The following is a 13,877-nucleotide window of genomic DNA, read 5'->3' as shown; positions in this document are numbered from 1 at the left end:
TATTTTAAATATCTTATAAATGAGCTATAGAACATAACCCATTTTTAAGTGAAGGATGACATGGATTTATATTTGCCTTCCTGACTTCAAAAAATGATCTCTTACCCCCTTAAATATAATGTTAGGAGATATGGCTATTAATATAAATATAGCTTGGCTGTTTCAGCAGAGATGTTGTGTTGACGAGAGAAGAAACCACAAAAACACGCACTACAGAAAATAAGTGTAGCTATTAACTAACAGATGTAACATTCACTCACAGTGTTTTTAAGACACACATATGATTTGAGCCATCATTGATTTTAAAAGACAAAAATAATGATTATACATTAATATTAGCATCGATCACTTCTGTTACATTTGAAGGCTTTAAAGGGACTTGCTGGAAAAGGTCTTTTTAATGTAATAGTGATATTTTAAAATGTGTGTTCTCTTTCTTTTCAGGACTTCCAATAGTAGTCAGACATTGTCATCCTGCCATACTATGGAGCCATGTTCATCAGATGAATTTTTCCAGGCCCTTAATCATGCTGAGCAAACATTTAAAAAGATGGAAAACTATTTGAGACATAAACAGTTATGCGATGTAATTCTAGTTGCTGGTGATCGCAGAATTCCAGCTCATAGGTAATTGTTTTCTAAATTTCTGTATGTGTGAAATATTTCCTTGATAATTTAGTTACATATGTTGAGGTAATTAATTCCAGTTGACTATTAGGATAGAATGTTCTGGGGAAGGGGTATATTTCATGGAATTTCTGTAAATAAAACAATGCTTATGAAATTATTACACATTAAATGACCCCAAAAGGATCACTTTCCCTCTGTAGAAGCACAGAAATAAAACACGGTAGCCTCAGGTCAGTCATTATTGTTTGGCATAGATTTCAGTTACTATAAGCAGTTTTCACCCCACCTAACTCTATGTATTAAATAACTTTAAATAAACTCAATGGAAATTAGAGCTGTGGGTATTTAGAAGCAAAAAACCTGGTGGAATAGAATGGCAAAAACTGTGAAGAATTTTTAAATAACCACAGCTATCCCAACTTCCATTTACTGACCTCCAAGAAATATGAAAAGCAGTGGTACTAGGGAAAAAAAGGTTTTAACACAAATGAAGTATTATTTCTTGAAATAAGAAAAAGAGCTATTTAATTTTTAAAAAGTCATTTTTTCCTGATAATTCCATATTCCATTGTTAAGTGTTAATCACCATTATGATCCCAAAGGCTTTTTTATTCCTCTCAAAGTTAATTAATACTCTGTCCCAAAGGTTTTGTTAAACCCTCCAAAATGGAAGTAAAACCAGGAAGAATTGCCTTGGACTTACAGTTTTCAGTGACTTAATCAGCATGGGATGCTACTACATACTGTGACAAAAAGTCCATGTTATGAGCATCAGTTTACTGGAAAGATATTTCAACCTGTGTTTCATAAAGGCATCTCAAATTCTATATTTCTAAAACAGAACTCATTACCTGTGGTTATTTAAACATTCTTATTACCTGTCATGCTTATAGAAGCCATTGCCATGTCACTTAGCTTATCAATGCAAGAAACTCCTAACCAGTCTCCTTTCTTTGATTCCTTTCCCTTACATTCTGTTTTTTACACAGCTACCCGAGTGGTCCTTTAAAATACAACTCAGATTCGGTTGATCCTCTGATCAACGTTTCAGTGACTCCTCATGTCACTGAGTGTGCTCACAGTGGCTATGTGATCCAGCCTGTCATTGCCTCTGTAATGTTCTGTCCTACTACTGCTCTCCTTCCTGCTCACCGTGAGCCGTTGTTCCTTGTATGTGCCATGCATGCTGCTAGTCTTTGGATTTTTGCATTGGCTGCTCTTCTGCCTGAACACTATTCCCAGATCCCTATATGACTAATTCCTGCACCTCCTTCAATTCTTTGCCTAATTGTCTTCTTGCAATGATACCATCTATTTAAACCTGCCTCCCACTCACGATTTGCCTTTATCCGACTCTTTGCCATTACGCGACTCTTTTGACTCTTTTTTCCCCCACGGCACTTATCACTTTTAAATGTACTATAGAGTTTATTTCTGCTGTTTATTGTTTGTCTCCATTCTCTCTAGAATGTAAGACTCACTGGGAGAAGGGATCTATTGTCTATTTTTTGCACAGGTAATACCTGAAGTATCTAGAATAGTGCCCATTACTTACTAGGTTTTCATTAGCATTTGTTAGGGGATAAATGAATAGGCAATTCTCAGAAGAAGAAAACCTAATGGCCAATAAACATTTGAAAAGATCTTCAACCTCACTAGCAATCAGGTGAAGTAAACAACAGCGAGATACCATTTAATACCCTGCAGGTGGCCAAAAATTTTAACATCTGACTGTAACATCTGACTGTATTCTGGGGAAATATTAAATTAACTCTTACACAATTCTGGTAGGGGTCTAAGTTGGCACAGCATTTTGGAGAGCAATTTGGCAAACCTCAGGACTCATCAATGCACTCTTGGGGAGGGAGGAGAATGGAATTAGAGAGGAACACAGGGAATTTCAACTATTTGTATCATAATCTCTTTTTCTTTTAAAAAATGAATAAAGTAAATCTATATAAGTGTGCTGACATGGAAATATCTTCAAAACATACTATCAATTGAAAAATGCATGTTTTAAAAATATATATATTTATAACCTATTTTGCTTATATGTGACAATCAAAAAATCTGGACAGAGACATAGCTAATACAGAATAATGTATTATATTATAACAAAATATTATAGTTTTGTAGTGTTATAACAAAAATATTATAACTTTAGCCCGGCCAGCATGGCTCAGCGGTTGAGCATCGACCTATGATCCAGGAGATCGAGGTTCGATTCCCAGTCAGGACACACGCACCAGTTGCAGGCTTGACCAGTAGGGGCTGTGCAGGAGGCAGCCAATCAATGACTCTCTCATCATTGATGTTTCTATCTATCTCTCTCTCTTTCTCCTTCTCCCTTCCTCTCTCTGAAATCAACATATTTTTTTTAATATTATAACTTTATAACTAAATATAATATACCATAATAGTTAAAAAATCATAAAAGTTAAAAATAACTTGCTAAAACCAAATGTCTCCCATATATTCACTACTTGTATGATTAAATTTTAAAACTTAGATTATTTTCAAAGTGATAAACAGAAAACAACCTTTATTTCTTCCCTTTTTTAATATATATTCAATTTAATGCTGTGGGCTTGTAGCTGTTTTTTTTCTCTAGATGTTATAAATCAGTATTTGAGTAGTGAAAGAGTAAATCATTACCTCAGCAGAAAATTTTCAGTAATGATAATTTATTATTCGAAGGAAGGAACTAGAGCATAAAGCAATTTGTCAAACAAAATGCATTTCCCTGCACCATGCACTTTCTATGGGTAACAAAGTTAGAAGAGGGGCAGAGGAAGGAGAGAGAGAAAAGAAAAGTAGCATTTATTTATTTATTTTCATAGCACTCAGAGTTTATTTTATGTGATTCTCAGCTCGCAGTGTACTTTCTTGGGGAAAAATTTTTGTCTAGGTTCACAGTATAAATTATTTTACAAATACAGAACTGTGTAAAAGTAGCATTTATTAGTGAACATCAACTTTAATGTGGTCATTGATTTTTTTCCCTCTACTATGTTCTCAGATTGGTGCTCTCCTCTGTCTCAGATTATTTTGCTGCCATGTTTACTAATGATGTCAGGGAAGCAAGACAAGAAGAAATAAAAATGGAAGGTGTAGAACCAAATTCACTATGGTCCCTGATTCAGTATGCATATACAGGTAATATAAATTTAAAACCTCTTACATTTATGTTGTATTATTAATTTCCAATTTCTGCTTTTAAAAGGGCCTACCACGGGTAACAGTTAATTCTGCTATTATAATCACCACCCTTAGTGATACCAGTTTAACTTAAAGTCTACATAGTAGAACCTTTAAAATGGTTATCATAATTAAGCTTTTGAATGATATTTTTAAGTGTTACTATAATAATTAGATCAATTCTGTGTGTTTAAATTGTTGCATTTAAAATTTGCATTATATATAACAGATATGTTACTAATTAAATCATCATTTTAAAAGCCTAAAAAATAGTTATTGGGGTTTTTTATTTTAACAGAAGTCACAAAGAGCTAATTTTTTTATAGTTAGTACTTTTTTTTCTTTTTGGAATGTCTTAAATCATCTAGGTCTGAAATGCATATAATGAGTTCTTATTTAGAATTATTATTGTTAATACCAATTAGTTTATAAACTGAGGTTAATGTAATTCCATAGTTAATGGAATTTCTTTTTATCATTAAGGCCGCCTTGAATTAAAAGAAGATAATATTGAGTGCCTGTTATCTACAGCTTGCCTTCTTCAGCTTTCACAGGTTGTGGAAGCCTGCTGTAAGTTTTTAATGAAACAGCTTCACCCATCCAACTGTCTTGGAATCCGTTCTTTTGCTGATGCCCAAGGTTGTACAGATTTGCATAAAGTGGCTCACAATTATACTATGGTATGTATTTTTTGAAAAGTAGGAAAGCATATGCTCTTTGCCTTATTCTTGATTGTTGCAGGTTTGTCTACATGTTGCTGTTGTCCTATGGCTCTGCCACATGGCTTGAGGCTCAGATTCACTGTCTAATCTGTTGTATTTTCATTGAGTTATGAGGAAAAACACCAAGTAATATTTCTCCTGGATATGTGAGTGAAGCCTTAGGTTTTCACAGTCACTAAGAAGCAGAACAGTGGCCTAGGACTATTCCATTTAAGATTTTCACATTTGTTGTTTTTAAAGCAGGCTTTCCAGCAAACATTTTACTTTGTAGTACGTGGATGAATTTCACAATTGTCCACATATTCACTGAGTTGATGATAGTGATTGTAGTGTATTGGTGTTGTCCTAGTACAAAATATAGGAGGCTGAAGGAGAGGCTTTTTATCATGGATAAACCTCATTATAGGTAAGTGTTTTTAGCTATATAGAAAGATGTTATTAATTATAGCAAATTATATGCTCAAAATTAAATCACAGAGGAGGCTCTGATGCAGAAGCCTGGAGGATAATGAGTACAGATTGATTTAGGACAGCAAGAAACTAAGGGCATGTTGAGGGCATATTGTTTGGACCAACCTCCATGGTCTTACTCGTAGAGGGACTGAGAGAAGGGAAGGTGTGTGGGTTTTTAAGGAATGACCATCTGTCCACACTTGGGTCTTTACTCCTGGGTAATGATTGAATGAAGACTCTTGCTTTAAATGCTTCATTTAAGGCAATACAGCTTCTAAGGGAAGAAAGAATGTAAGCATTTACATACACAAATACAGTTGCTCATATTACTAATTTCATCAACCTTTAGGAGATGTTTTTCTCACCCTCTCCTCCATCCCCCATCCTTCTGTTTAGTTGTTTTGTCTTCAAGGATTGACAAGTACTTTAGGAATCTTTCACTAGAAAAACAGAGACCTGGAAAAATTATAAGAATAGATATTTACAACTATTAGGAAGATTAGTTCTACCTACTTCATAAGCTTAATGTGAGGATTAAATGAGTTAATAGAAGTTTAGCACTTAAAACAGTGATTGACACATAATATACGGAGTCAATAAATGGTATCATCATCATTGTCACCATCATTATATAGATTTACTCTCTCCAACACTGTAGGGATTTATGCGAGCGAACCAAAAGTACTCATACAAAAGCACAGCCTTTGTGATTCGTTTTTCTCCCTGTGGTGTAATTACTTTTCAGAAATGTTCTTGTTTATGATGGTCAAAGTGCTTCAAGTGAAAAAATAAAAGATTGTACAACAGGGCAATACTGTGCAGACCTAGTATGGTGTTAGGTTAACATCTTTTAAAATAAGCCCTTTAAAGCAGTTTCCCCCTCCGTCTTTATTCTTCCTCATAGAGTTCTCATTTTAACCTTGCAGAGTTCTCATTTCAAGGTCAAATACTTTCTGGAATAACCTAAATATGAATAAAATAAAGCTGGATTTTTTAAACCTTTATAATCAGTTCATAATTTAAGTAATATATCTTTCCTAGGAAGGAGTTTTTTTCACATGAAAACATTTAGGTCACTCCTGTTGTTTACAGTAGAGGCACAATTGCTGCTTTTTAAAGACTTAGACATAAATTAAATCCAAATTAGCTTGATGTCCTTAAAGTTCTTTTCATAACCAAGTAGTTGTGGTAGTTTTTTCTTTCAAGCCATTATTTGACATTATTCAGTTGCAACAGAGACATAAAATTGAATTCTAATAACTATAAGTAATTTAGAGGCAGATTGTATGATTTGAATTGTTGCTATGGGAACTGAATGAAAGTGTATAACAAAATTCAATCTTCAATTTAAATAAATCCCTCAGTAATTTCATTTACTTAAAAACTATTCCAAAGGGGAAAGGAGCATAATGCTAGCAAGTGTTTGGTAGCATGATAACTGTATCATAAAATGGATTCAAAATATGAAGTAAGCATAATGCCACACAGTGAATTCAGTTGGCACAGTCAGTAATGGTGCATGTACTTAGGATGTTCACTGATCCTGAATGAATACAAGTAGGAAAGGATGAGGAGTTCCTTCCTGTAATACTAAAATCTGAAAACTTGCTCTTGTTCTGACTGCCACTGAACTTGACCTACAGCAAGTCATTAAATCTCTGCAAAAAAGTATAAGACTGGTTATGTCATTACAAGTATTTAATGCCATCATGGATTTATAAAATAAATATAAACATTTAATTTTAAAACTTAAAATTTTGTTTTGTGAACTAGAAAACCTATGAAACCATTGAATTCTGCTAAAATACGTGCTTCAAAACCAAATTCTTTTGAAGAGCACTTTGTGTTTAACCTTAAGTTCAGTAGTATTTCCATAAGTTGTTAAAAATTCAGTTTTCACTAAACAAATTACACTATAATGGAATGAGTATTTTTCTGAAATAGATATATCAACAAATAAACAATCAAAAGACTATTTATATAAGAGGGTTTTCTCATTGATGAAATGCAATTAATACCATGTGAAAGTAGGACAGTAGTTACATCAGTATTATATAAATGTTGACTGTACCATGCACTATACCTTTGAAAAATTAGAAGTATATATCTGATTTCTCAGAAATCTAACATTTTAGAATAAATATATTTCCATGTATGTATATGATCTTTGTCCTTGAAACTTTTAATGCTTACTTAATAACCCATTCAGTTACAACCCCAATAGTTGAACATTTAGGCTATTTCCCAATTTTTACTATTATAAATAATAATACAGATAAGTATCATTAGAGAAATATCCGTTTTTTTCTCTTGTGAATTATTTATTAAAGATTAAACTACTAGTGACATAATTGGGTTAAGAGCTTCAACATTTTTATAACTCTTGCTGTATGTTACCAAATCATTTTATAATGTCAGTATACAGAGGCATAGAACAGTTTGCTTGAAGCCATTTCAGCATTGAGGTTTTATTAAAATATGTTTCTAAAAGTGATAATCAGTCATTTAAAATAGATTCATTTTGGCATCTTTAACAAATCATGATGAATTGAAGCAATTGAATTTAGTTAATTATTCATGTGTGGTTTTCCTCTTAAGAATTTTTACAGGAAAAAAATGTCAACCCAAGATATATTTTAAATCAGTACCTAACTAGAGTTACTGCATGCTGTATGGAAAATGCAATTCTCATTTTAATATAGGAGATAGTTGTTGATAGACCTTATCTATAGCTCTAATTTAAGCAGCCTTAGCTATTTTACTAAAACTCTGTGTGCTGAGACAGCCATAGCACATTAGGAAGTATAAGGAAAACATTAAGGAACAATATATCTAGCATTTGCATTTATATTACAACTTGTAATCAAACCATGCATTAAGACTTGTAATCTTTTATACCAGAGAGTAAGTTTCCCTTCTCTTCAGATTGCTTAGCATAATGGTCTAATAAAAGTCACTCTCTCACGACTAAGGGCATTTCTACCTCCCACTTCAAACTAAAAGGAGCCTGATTCTAGCATGTGGCCAGGACTGAGTCATCTTCAGTATAGGGTCCTAGAGTCCCAGTGCATTCTAGGTAAACACTTTTCCTTTGGCTCTCTTTCCTGTGAGACAAATAGAACTTTTTACATAAATCAGGTTAGAAGAGATTAAAGTTTTCAAAACAGACCTAAAATCCTGGGTGGTCTTAAAAATAACATTACAACACTCTCAAAGGCCTATTTGGCATTAGGATAGCCTTAAGGACACATACTCTTCCTGCAACAGAGCCTGGGGAGATTTCTGTGGTCCAGAAGATAACCAGCCTAGAGGCCATTTCTGGGTAAGAGAAATAGCTTCCCAGCTTACCTAAGTATTTGACTTCAGTGTTGACCAAATTCTACAGCAACCACAAATCTAAACTAATTTTAATGTTAGCATATTATACATCTCAGTGTCTAATTTTTTTATCTTCCTTTGAAAGACATGCCAAAATTATTCCCTAACTTGAACAAAGCAGTACCTAAAAGTCCCATGTCCATTTTTAAAATGTAATAAATGATACAACACTTTAATTGTACTTAATATAGAAATTAAAAGTTTAACAACATGATTATAGTTTAAATGTTTTTTTCTACTGTGTTTCTTTCCTAACAAGCAGTAATAAATTGTAAGGACAGTCTAATGTTTAAACTGTTTTGGCATCTAATTCAAAAATTTTTAGTTTCTTTTAAATAAACTTATGGACAGAAAAAAAAAACCAGTTTTGCTTATATGATATTTATTTTCTCTCTAGGAACATTTCATGGAAGTAATTAGAAACCAGGAATTTGTATTATTACCAGCCAGTGAAATTGCAAAGCTCTTGGCCAGTGATGACATGAACATTCCTAATGAGGAGACAATATTGAATGCACTTCTTACTTGGGTCCGTCATGATTTGGAACAGAGACGGAAAGATCTCAGTAAACTTTTGGCTTATATTAGGCTACCTCTTCTTGCACCACAGGTAAATAATTTTTGATTATTTAAAAACAATGTCATAATTTCAACAAAATTTGAGTATTTGCTTTATGCTAATTATATTAATATATATTTGTCTGTAGGTTTTTTCTTAATAGTCTATCCCACAGGGTTATTTTACATATATTCCTATGAAGTGTTTAAGTGAAAAGATAGTGGGCTAAAAAAAAATGTTTATGTTTTCAACCCAGCTGGTCTGGCTGCATCAATTAAGTAACGTTGCTTTGGGGTTAGTAATTTTATTTGACTCAGCTACAAAGAATTAGTAAAGCTACTAATAAAAGGAACACGACACTAGGAACCAGAAAATTTAGATTACTTCATTTGCCACACATTTATTAAGTATTCACTAAATGCTGGATTCTGGTGATACATAAATTAATGAGACATGATAATAGTTTCAGCTCTGAGATTTTAAAACTCTGTGACTTGGCATATTCACACACCTCAGTTTCTTCATCTGTCAAGTGAAGATAACGTCCTCTCTGACCATCTCACAGGATTATTATGAGGATCGGAAAAGTACTCTGTCAAATAAATTGTGCTATAAATAATAGTGGTATAGAGAAATCCAAGATGGCATTGGACTAAGTGGGTGTTACACTCACCTCCTCCCAAGGCAAAGTGGAATTACAAGTAATATATAGAACAATCAGAAAAATAGGGGACATCTGTAATACTGTAAACAGTAAAAATATATATTTTTAAATATATGTATTATTATAATAATAAAATATAGAACAATCAACCTGAATAACCAACCGAAGACTAGCGGAATAGAAGTCTTACAACCACAGATTTATAAAAGCAGCCACATCAAGATGTTAACAGCAGATGGCACCAGATGTTAGATAGACATATTGATCAATGGGGCAGAATAGAGAGCCCAGAAATAAACCCATGTCTTTGTGGTCAATTGATGTTCGACAAGGAGGCAAGAACATACAATGGAGTAAAGATCGTCTCTTCAGTAAATGGTGTAGGGAAAATTGGGCAGATACATGCAAAAAAATGAAATTATGCCACCTTCTTATACCATACACAAGACTAAACTCAAAATGGATTAAAGACTTAAATGTAAGACTCGAAACCATGAAGATCCTAAAAGAAAATGTAGGATATAAAAACTCGGACATTTCTCGTAGCAATATTTTTTCTCATATGTCTCCTCAGGCAAGGGAAACAAAGGAAAAATAAACAAATGGGACTACATCAAACTGAAAAGTTTTTGCACAGCAAAGGAAACCATCAACAAAATGAAAAGTCAGCCCACTGAATGGGAGAACATATCTCCAATGACACATCTGATAAGTGGTTAATATCCAAAATTTATAAAGAACTTATACAACTCAACACACATAAAAAAACAAACAATCCAATTAAAAATGGTAAAGGACCTGAATGTACGCTTCTCCAAAGAAGACATACAGATGACCAATAGACATATGAAAAGATGTTCAACATCACTAATCATCAGAGAAATGCAAATTAAAACCATAATGAGATACCACCTCACACCTGTCAGAATGGCTACCGTCAGTAAAGCAACAAACAACAAGTACTGGCGAGGGCGTGGAGAAAGGGGAGCCCTAGTACACTGCTGGTGGGAATGCAGACTGGGGCAGCCACTGTGGAAAACAGTATGGAGGTTCCTCAGAAAATTAAAAATGGAGCTGCCTTATGACTCAGAGATTCCACTTCTCGGAATATACCTGAAGAAACCCGAAACATATATTTGAAAGAATATATGCACCCCTATGCTCATAGCAGCATTATTTACAATAGCCAAGATCTGGAAACAGCCCAAGTGCCCATCAGTGATGAGTGGGTAAAAAAGCTGTGGGACATTCACACCATGGAAAGCTACTTGGCTATAAAAACAAAGGAAATCTTACCTTTCGAGGCAGCATGGATGGACCTAGAAAGTATTATGCTAAGTGAAATAAGCCAGTCAGAGAAAGACAAGTACCATATGATCTCACTATGTGGAATTCAATGAACAAAGCAAACAAACAAAGTAGAAACAGCCTCATAGACACAGAGAACAGACTGACAGCTGTCAGAGGGGAGGGTGGTTTGGGGACTGGCTGAAAAAGGTGAAGAGATTACGCAAACAAAACAAACAAAACCTCATAGACAGACAACAGTATGGTGCCTACCAGAGGGAAGAGGGTGGGGGACGTAGAGGAGGGTAAGAGGGAGGTGAATGGTGGCAGGAGACTTGGCTTGGGGTGGTGAGCAAACAGCACAATGTACGGATGATGTATTATAGAATTTTACACTGAAACCTGTAAAAGTTTGTTAACCAATGTCGTCCCAATAAACTCAATAAAAATTAAAATAATAATAATGGTATGACTATTATCACTGTTTTACAATCGAGAGATATCTAGTTGGTCTATTCAAGACAATTAGTCATAACATATCTACATGCAGAGTTTTCCCTTTCTACGATTTTGACTGGAATATACAGAAATTTCCTCTATATACTTTGCTGAGGATTTTGAGGCCTTGAATAGAGAAAAAGGCCATGAAAGTAGAGCAAGAATGAGCTGTTATTGCTCAAGGTCATATTTGTTATTGTTGTTTAAAATGCCATAAATTTTGTCCTATTTGTATTTATCTTGAGGATTCTGTAGTATTTATAGCTGTTGTGAGCAAAAGTTGCTGTTTGCTTTCTACCTCACAGAGGCAAAAACCAGTGCTGACGTTTAGATAGAATGTCGTATGGATTCGTAGAAATGCATGAACTTGTGACAATTCAGGAAAAATAACATCATAAAACATTTCATTCAAAATCAGGTTTAAAGAAGAGAGTTATATTTGTACTGATACCTAGCAGAATTTATTTTTCTTACCCTTTTCTAGATGAAAGAATATAAAATCTGAAAAACTGTAGTTAGACTTTAGAAGTAATCTGAGATACAACTGAGAGGTATCTAGTTGGTATATTCAAGGCAATTAGTCATAACATATTTACACACAGAGTTTTCCCTCTCTACAACTTACTTCAGTCCTGCGGTTTCAAGTATTTATGGTACTATATTTGCATGACTCTCAGAGACCTTCAAATTTTCTGTTATCCAGGATACTGCTGATAATAATCGTCGTCATAAGATCTTAGATTTGAAAGGCACCTTGGAGATCATTTAGTCTAACACCTGTTGTACAAATGAAGTAACAAACCAAAAAAGTAAAACCGTATGTTCAGAATCACAGAGTGATTGCATAAAGCCCTCTCCTTCTCATCGTAGTTTCATTTGGCTTTTCTACTTGGCTAACATTATAGCACTAATAAGACACTGAGGTGGGACTTGAACCGAAGTAAAGTTCTGTGCCTTTTCCCCTGAACCGTTCTGCTTGTACGTGCAATGTGTAAAATTGCTGGGTGAGAGAAGGGTTATCTCCCAGTAGGTCCTTAAAATCATGTAGGAAATAATATATATAATTATAATTCTCTGCCAAATAATCATTTTAGTATGCCTTTTTAAAAACTCTGAATAATCCAGAGGACAAGTATTTGTGGTCATTTTATTTTACCTTTGAAAGCATTCCAAATTTTTCTATTTGATCAAATTTTAAATCATGTAAATAGAAATACTAGGACATATATACATTAGTTAAAAGATTTGACACCTAAATTCTTAATGTTCTTGATGTATAGCCTGTACTACGAGTATCTTGGCCTTCACAATTCTGTTCTCAATTCTCACTATTGATTTTCTACTAAAAGTCAAAAATATAAAATGAGTTTGTATTTACCTTTAGCATTCTTTTAACTTACAAGTTTTTAATACCAAAACATCTTTTAAAGCCTAGAGAATTTGTAAATCATTCACATTCTGTTTTGGAGGGGGAACAGTTTTAGAGAAATAGTCATACACTGAACAAATAGATGAGTAAAGATAAAAATTTACAAATTGAAAATATTTCTTCTATTTTCTAAATGCTTCCATTTTAATAATTTGCCATTCTTTTATGGTAGCAAAGGCACATAGTATTCACCTAAAATGCAGAGTATACCCAAGTCTGTATTTTGTAGTTCTCTCTCAGTGAGAGATGATATCTCAGATGACATTTGGTAGCTTCCATTTGATTAATCTGACACTTGGATTAATGGCTTCATATTTTCTTCTATTACTTTTATCTCTCTACTTAAATATAATTAACTCCTTCGGGAGGAAAAATATATATATAATTAATCTCATTTGTTCATAATTTATAATCTGTCAGCATGCTAAGAAATATGTTTTACCTCAAATTGCAGTAACTATTAAGTCTCTCAAGACTTTCTACAGGTTTTTTCCACATTTATTTTTATTTAGAAAGGACTAAAGTAATTATAGCAGAAGTAATATAAACATTAAGCTCACTAAATGGGCCAACTCACTGCATATTCATTAATGGTTTTTGGAGCAAGTATAACTGTATTTTGTGTGCATAGAAAAAATATGGACTAATATCAAAATGTATACTCTAGCATAGGTCCTGAGATATAGGTCTTAATTTGGCCTTTTAGCCTTTAGTGTGCAAAGTTTCCAAATGCCACAAACTTATTTACAGTGACTTTTGTTAGAAACAAAATAAATTTAAAAATACTCTATATCACTCTGATTATTTTACATTGCTTGGAAGGGCTTAACAATTGCAATAATAAAATAAAATTGGAATAATTGGCATACACATTAGAAAAAGATGTCAACTATCCCTATTTAATGATGATTATGATTGTATGCCTAATAGCTAGAGGTTTATATGGGAATGTGGTAAAATGTAGGTTATAATACAGTATACAATAATCAATAGATTTATCTCTTTTCCAGTAAAAGAAATGTGTAAAACAGAAATTCCAATAGCAATAAAAATAAGAAA

General features: G+C 33.4%; 1 protein-coding gene across 2 annotated transcripts in view; it reads left to right on the top strand.

The window, feature by feature from the left end:
• KLHL5 (kelch like family member 5) overlaps positions 1-13,877 on the top strand; it is a 61,672-nt gene that overhangs the window by 32,379 nt on the left and 15,416 nt on the right. For both annotated transcript variants that reach the window (XM_087827828.1, XM_016206463.2), the window contains exons 2-5: positions 445-627; positions 3,650-3,786; positions 4,312-4,508; positions 8,779-8,991. In XM_087827828.1, coding sequence (XP_087683954.1) covers positions 485-627; positions 3,650-3,786; positions 4,312-4,508; positions 8,779-8,991 — 690 coding nt within the window. In that variant the 5' untranslated portion in view covers positions 445-484. The remainder of the gene's footprint in view (positions 1-444; positions 628-3,649; positions 3,787-4,311; positions 4,509-8,778; positions 8,992-13,877) is intronic.

This window comes from Miniopterus natalensis, chromosome 1, assembly GCF_054644295.1.
Source record: "Miniopterus natalensis isolate mMinNat1 chromosome 1, mMinNat1.hap1, whole genome shotgun sequence".
Lineage (NCBI taxonomy): Eukaryota > Metazoa > Chordata > Mammalia > Chiroptera > Miniopteridae > Miniopterus > Miniopterus natalensis.
Note: the sequence above shows the minus strand (reverse complement) of the source record. Positions and strands in the feature narration are given on the sequence as shown.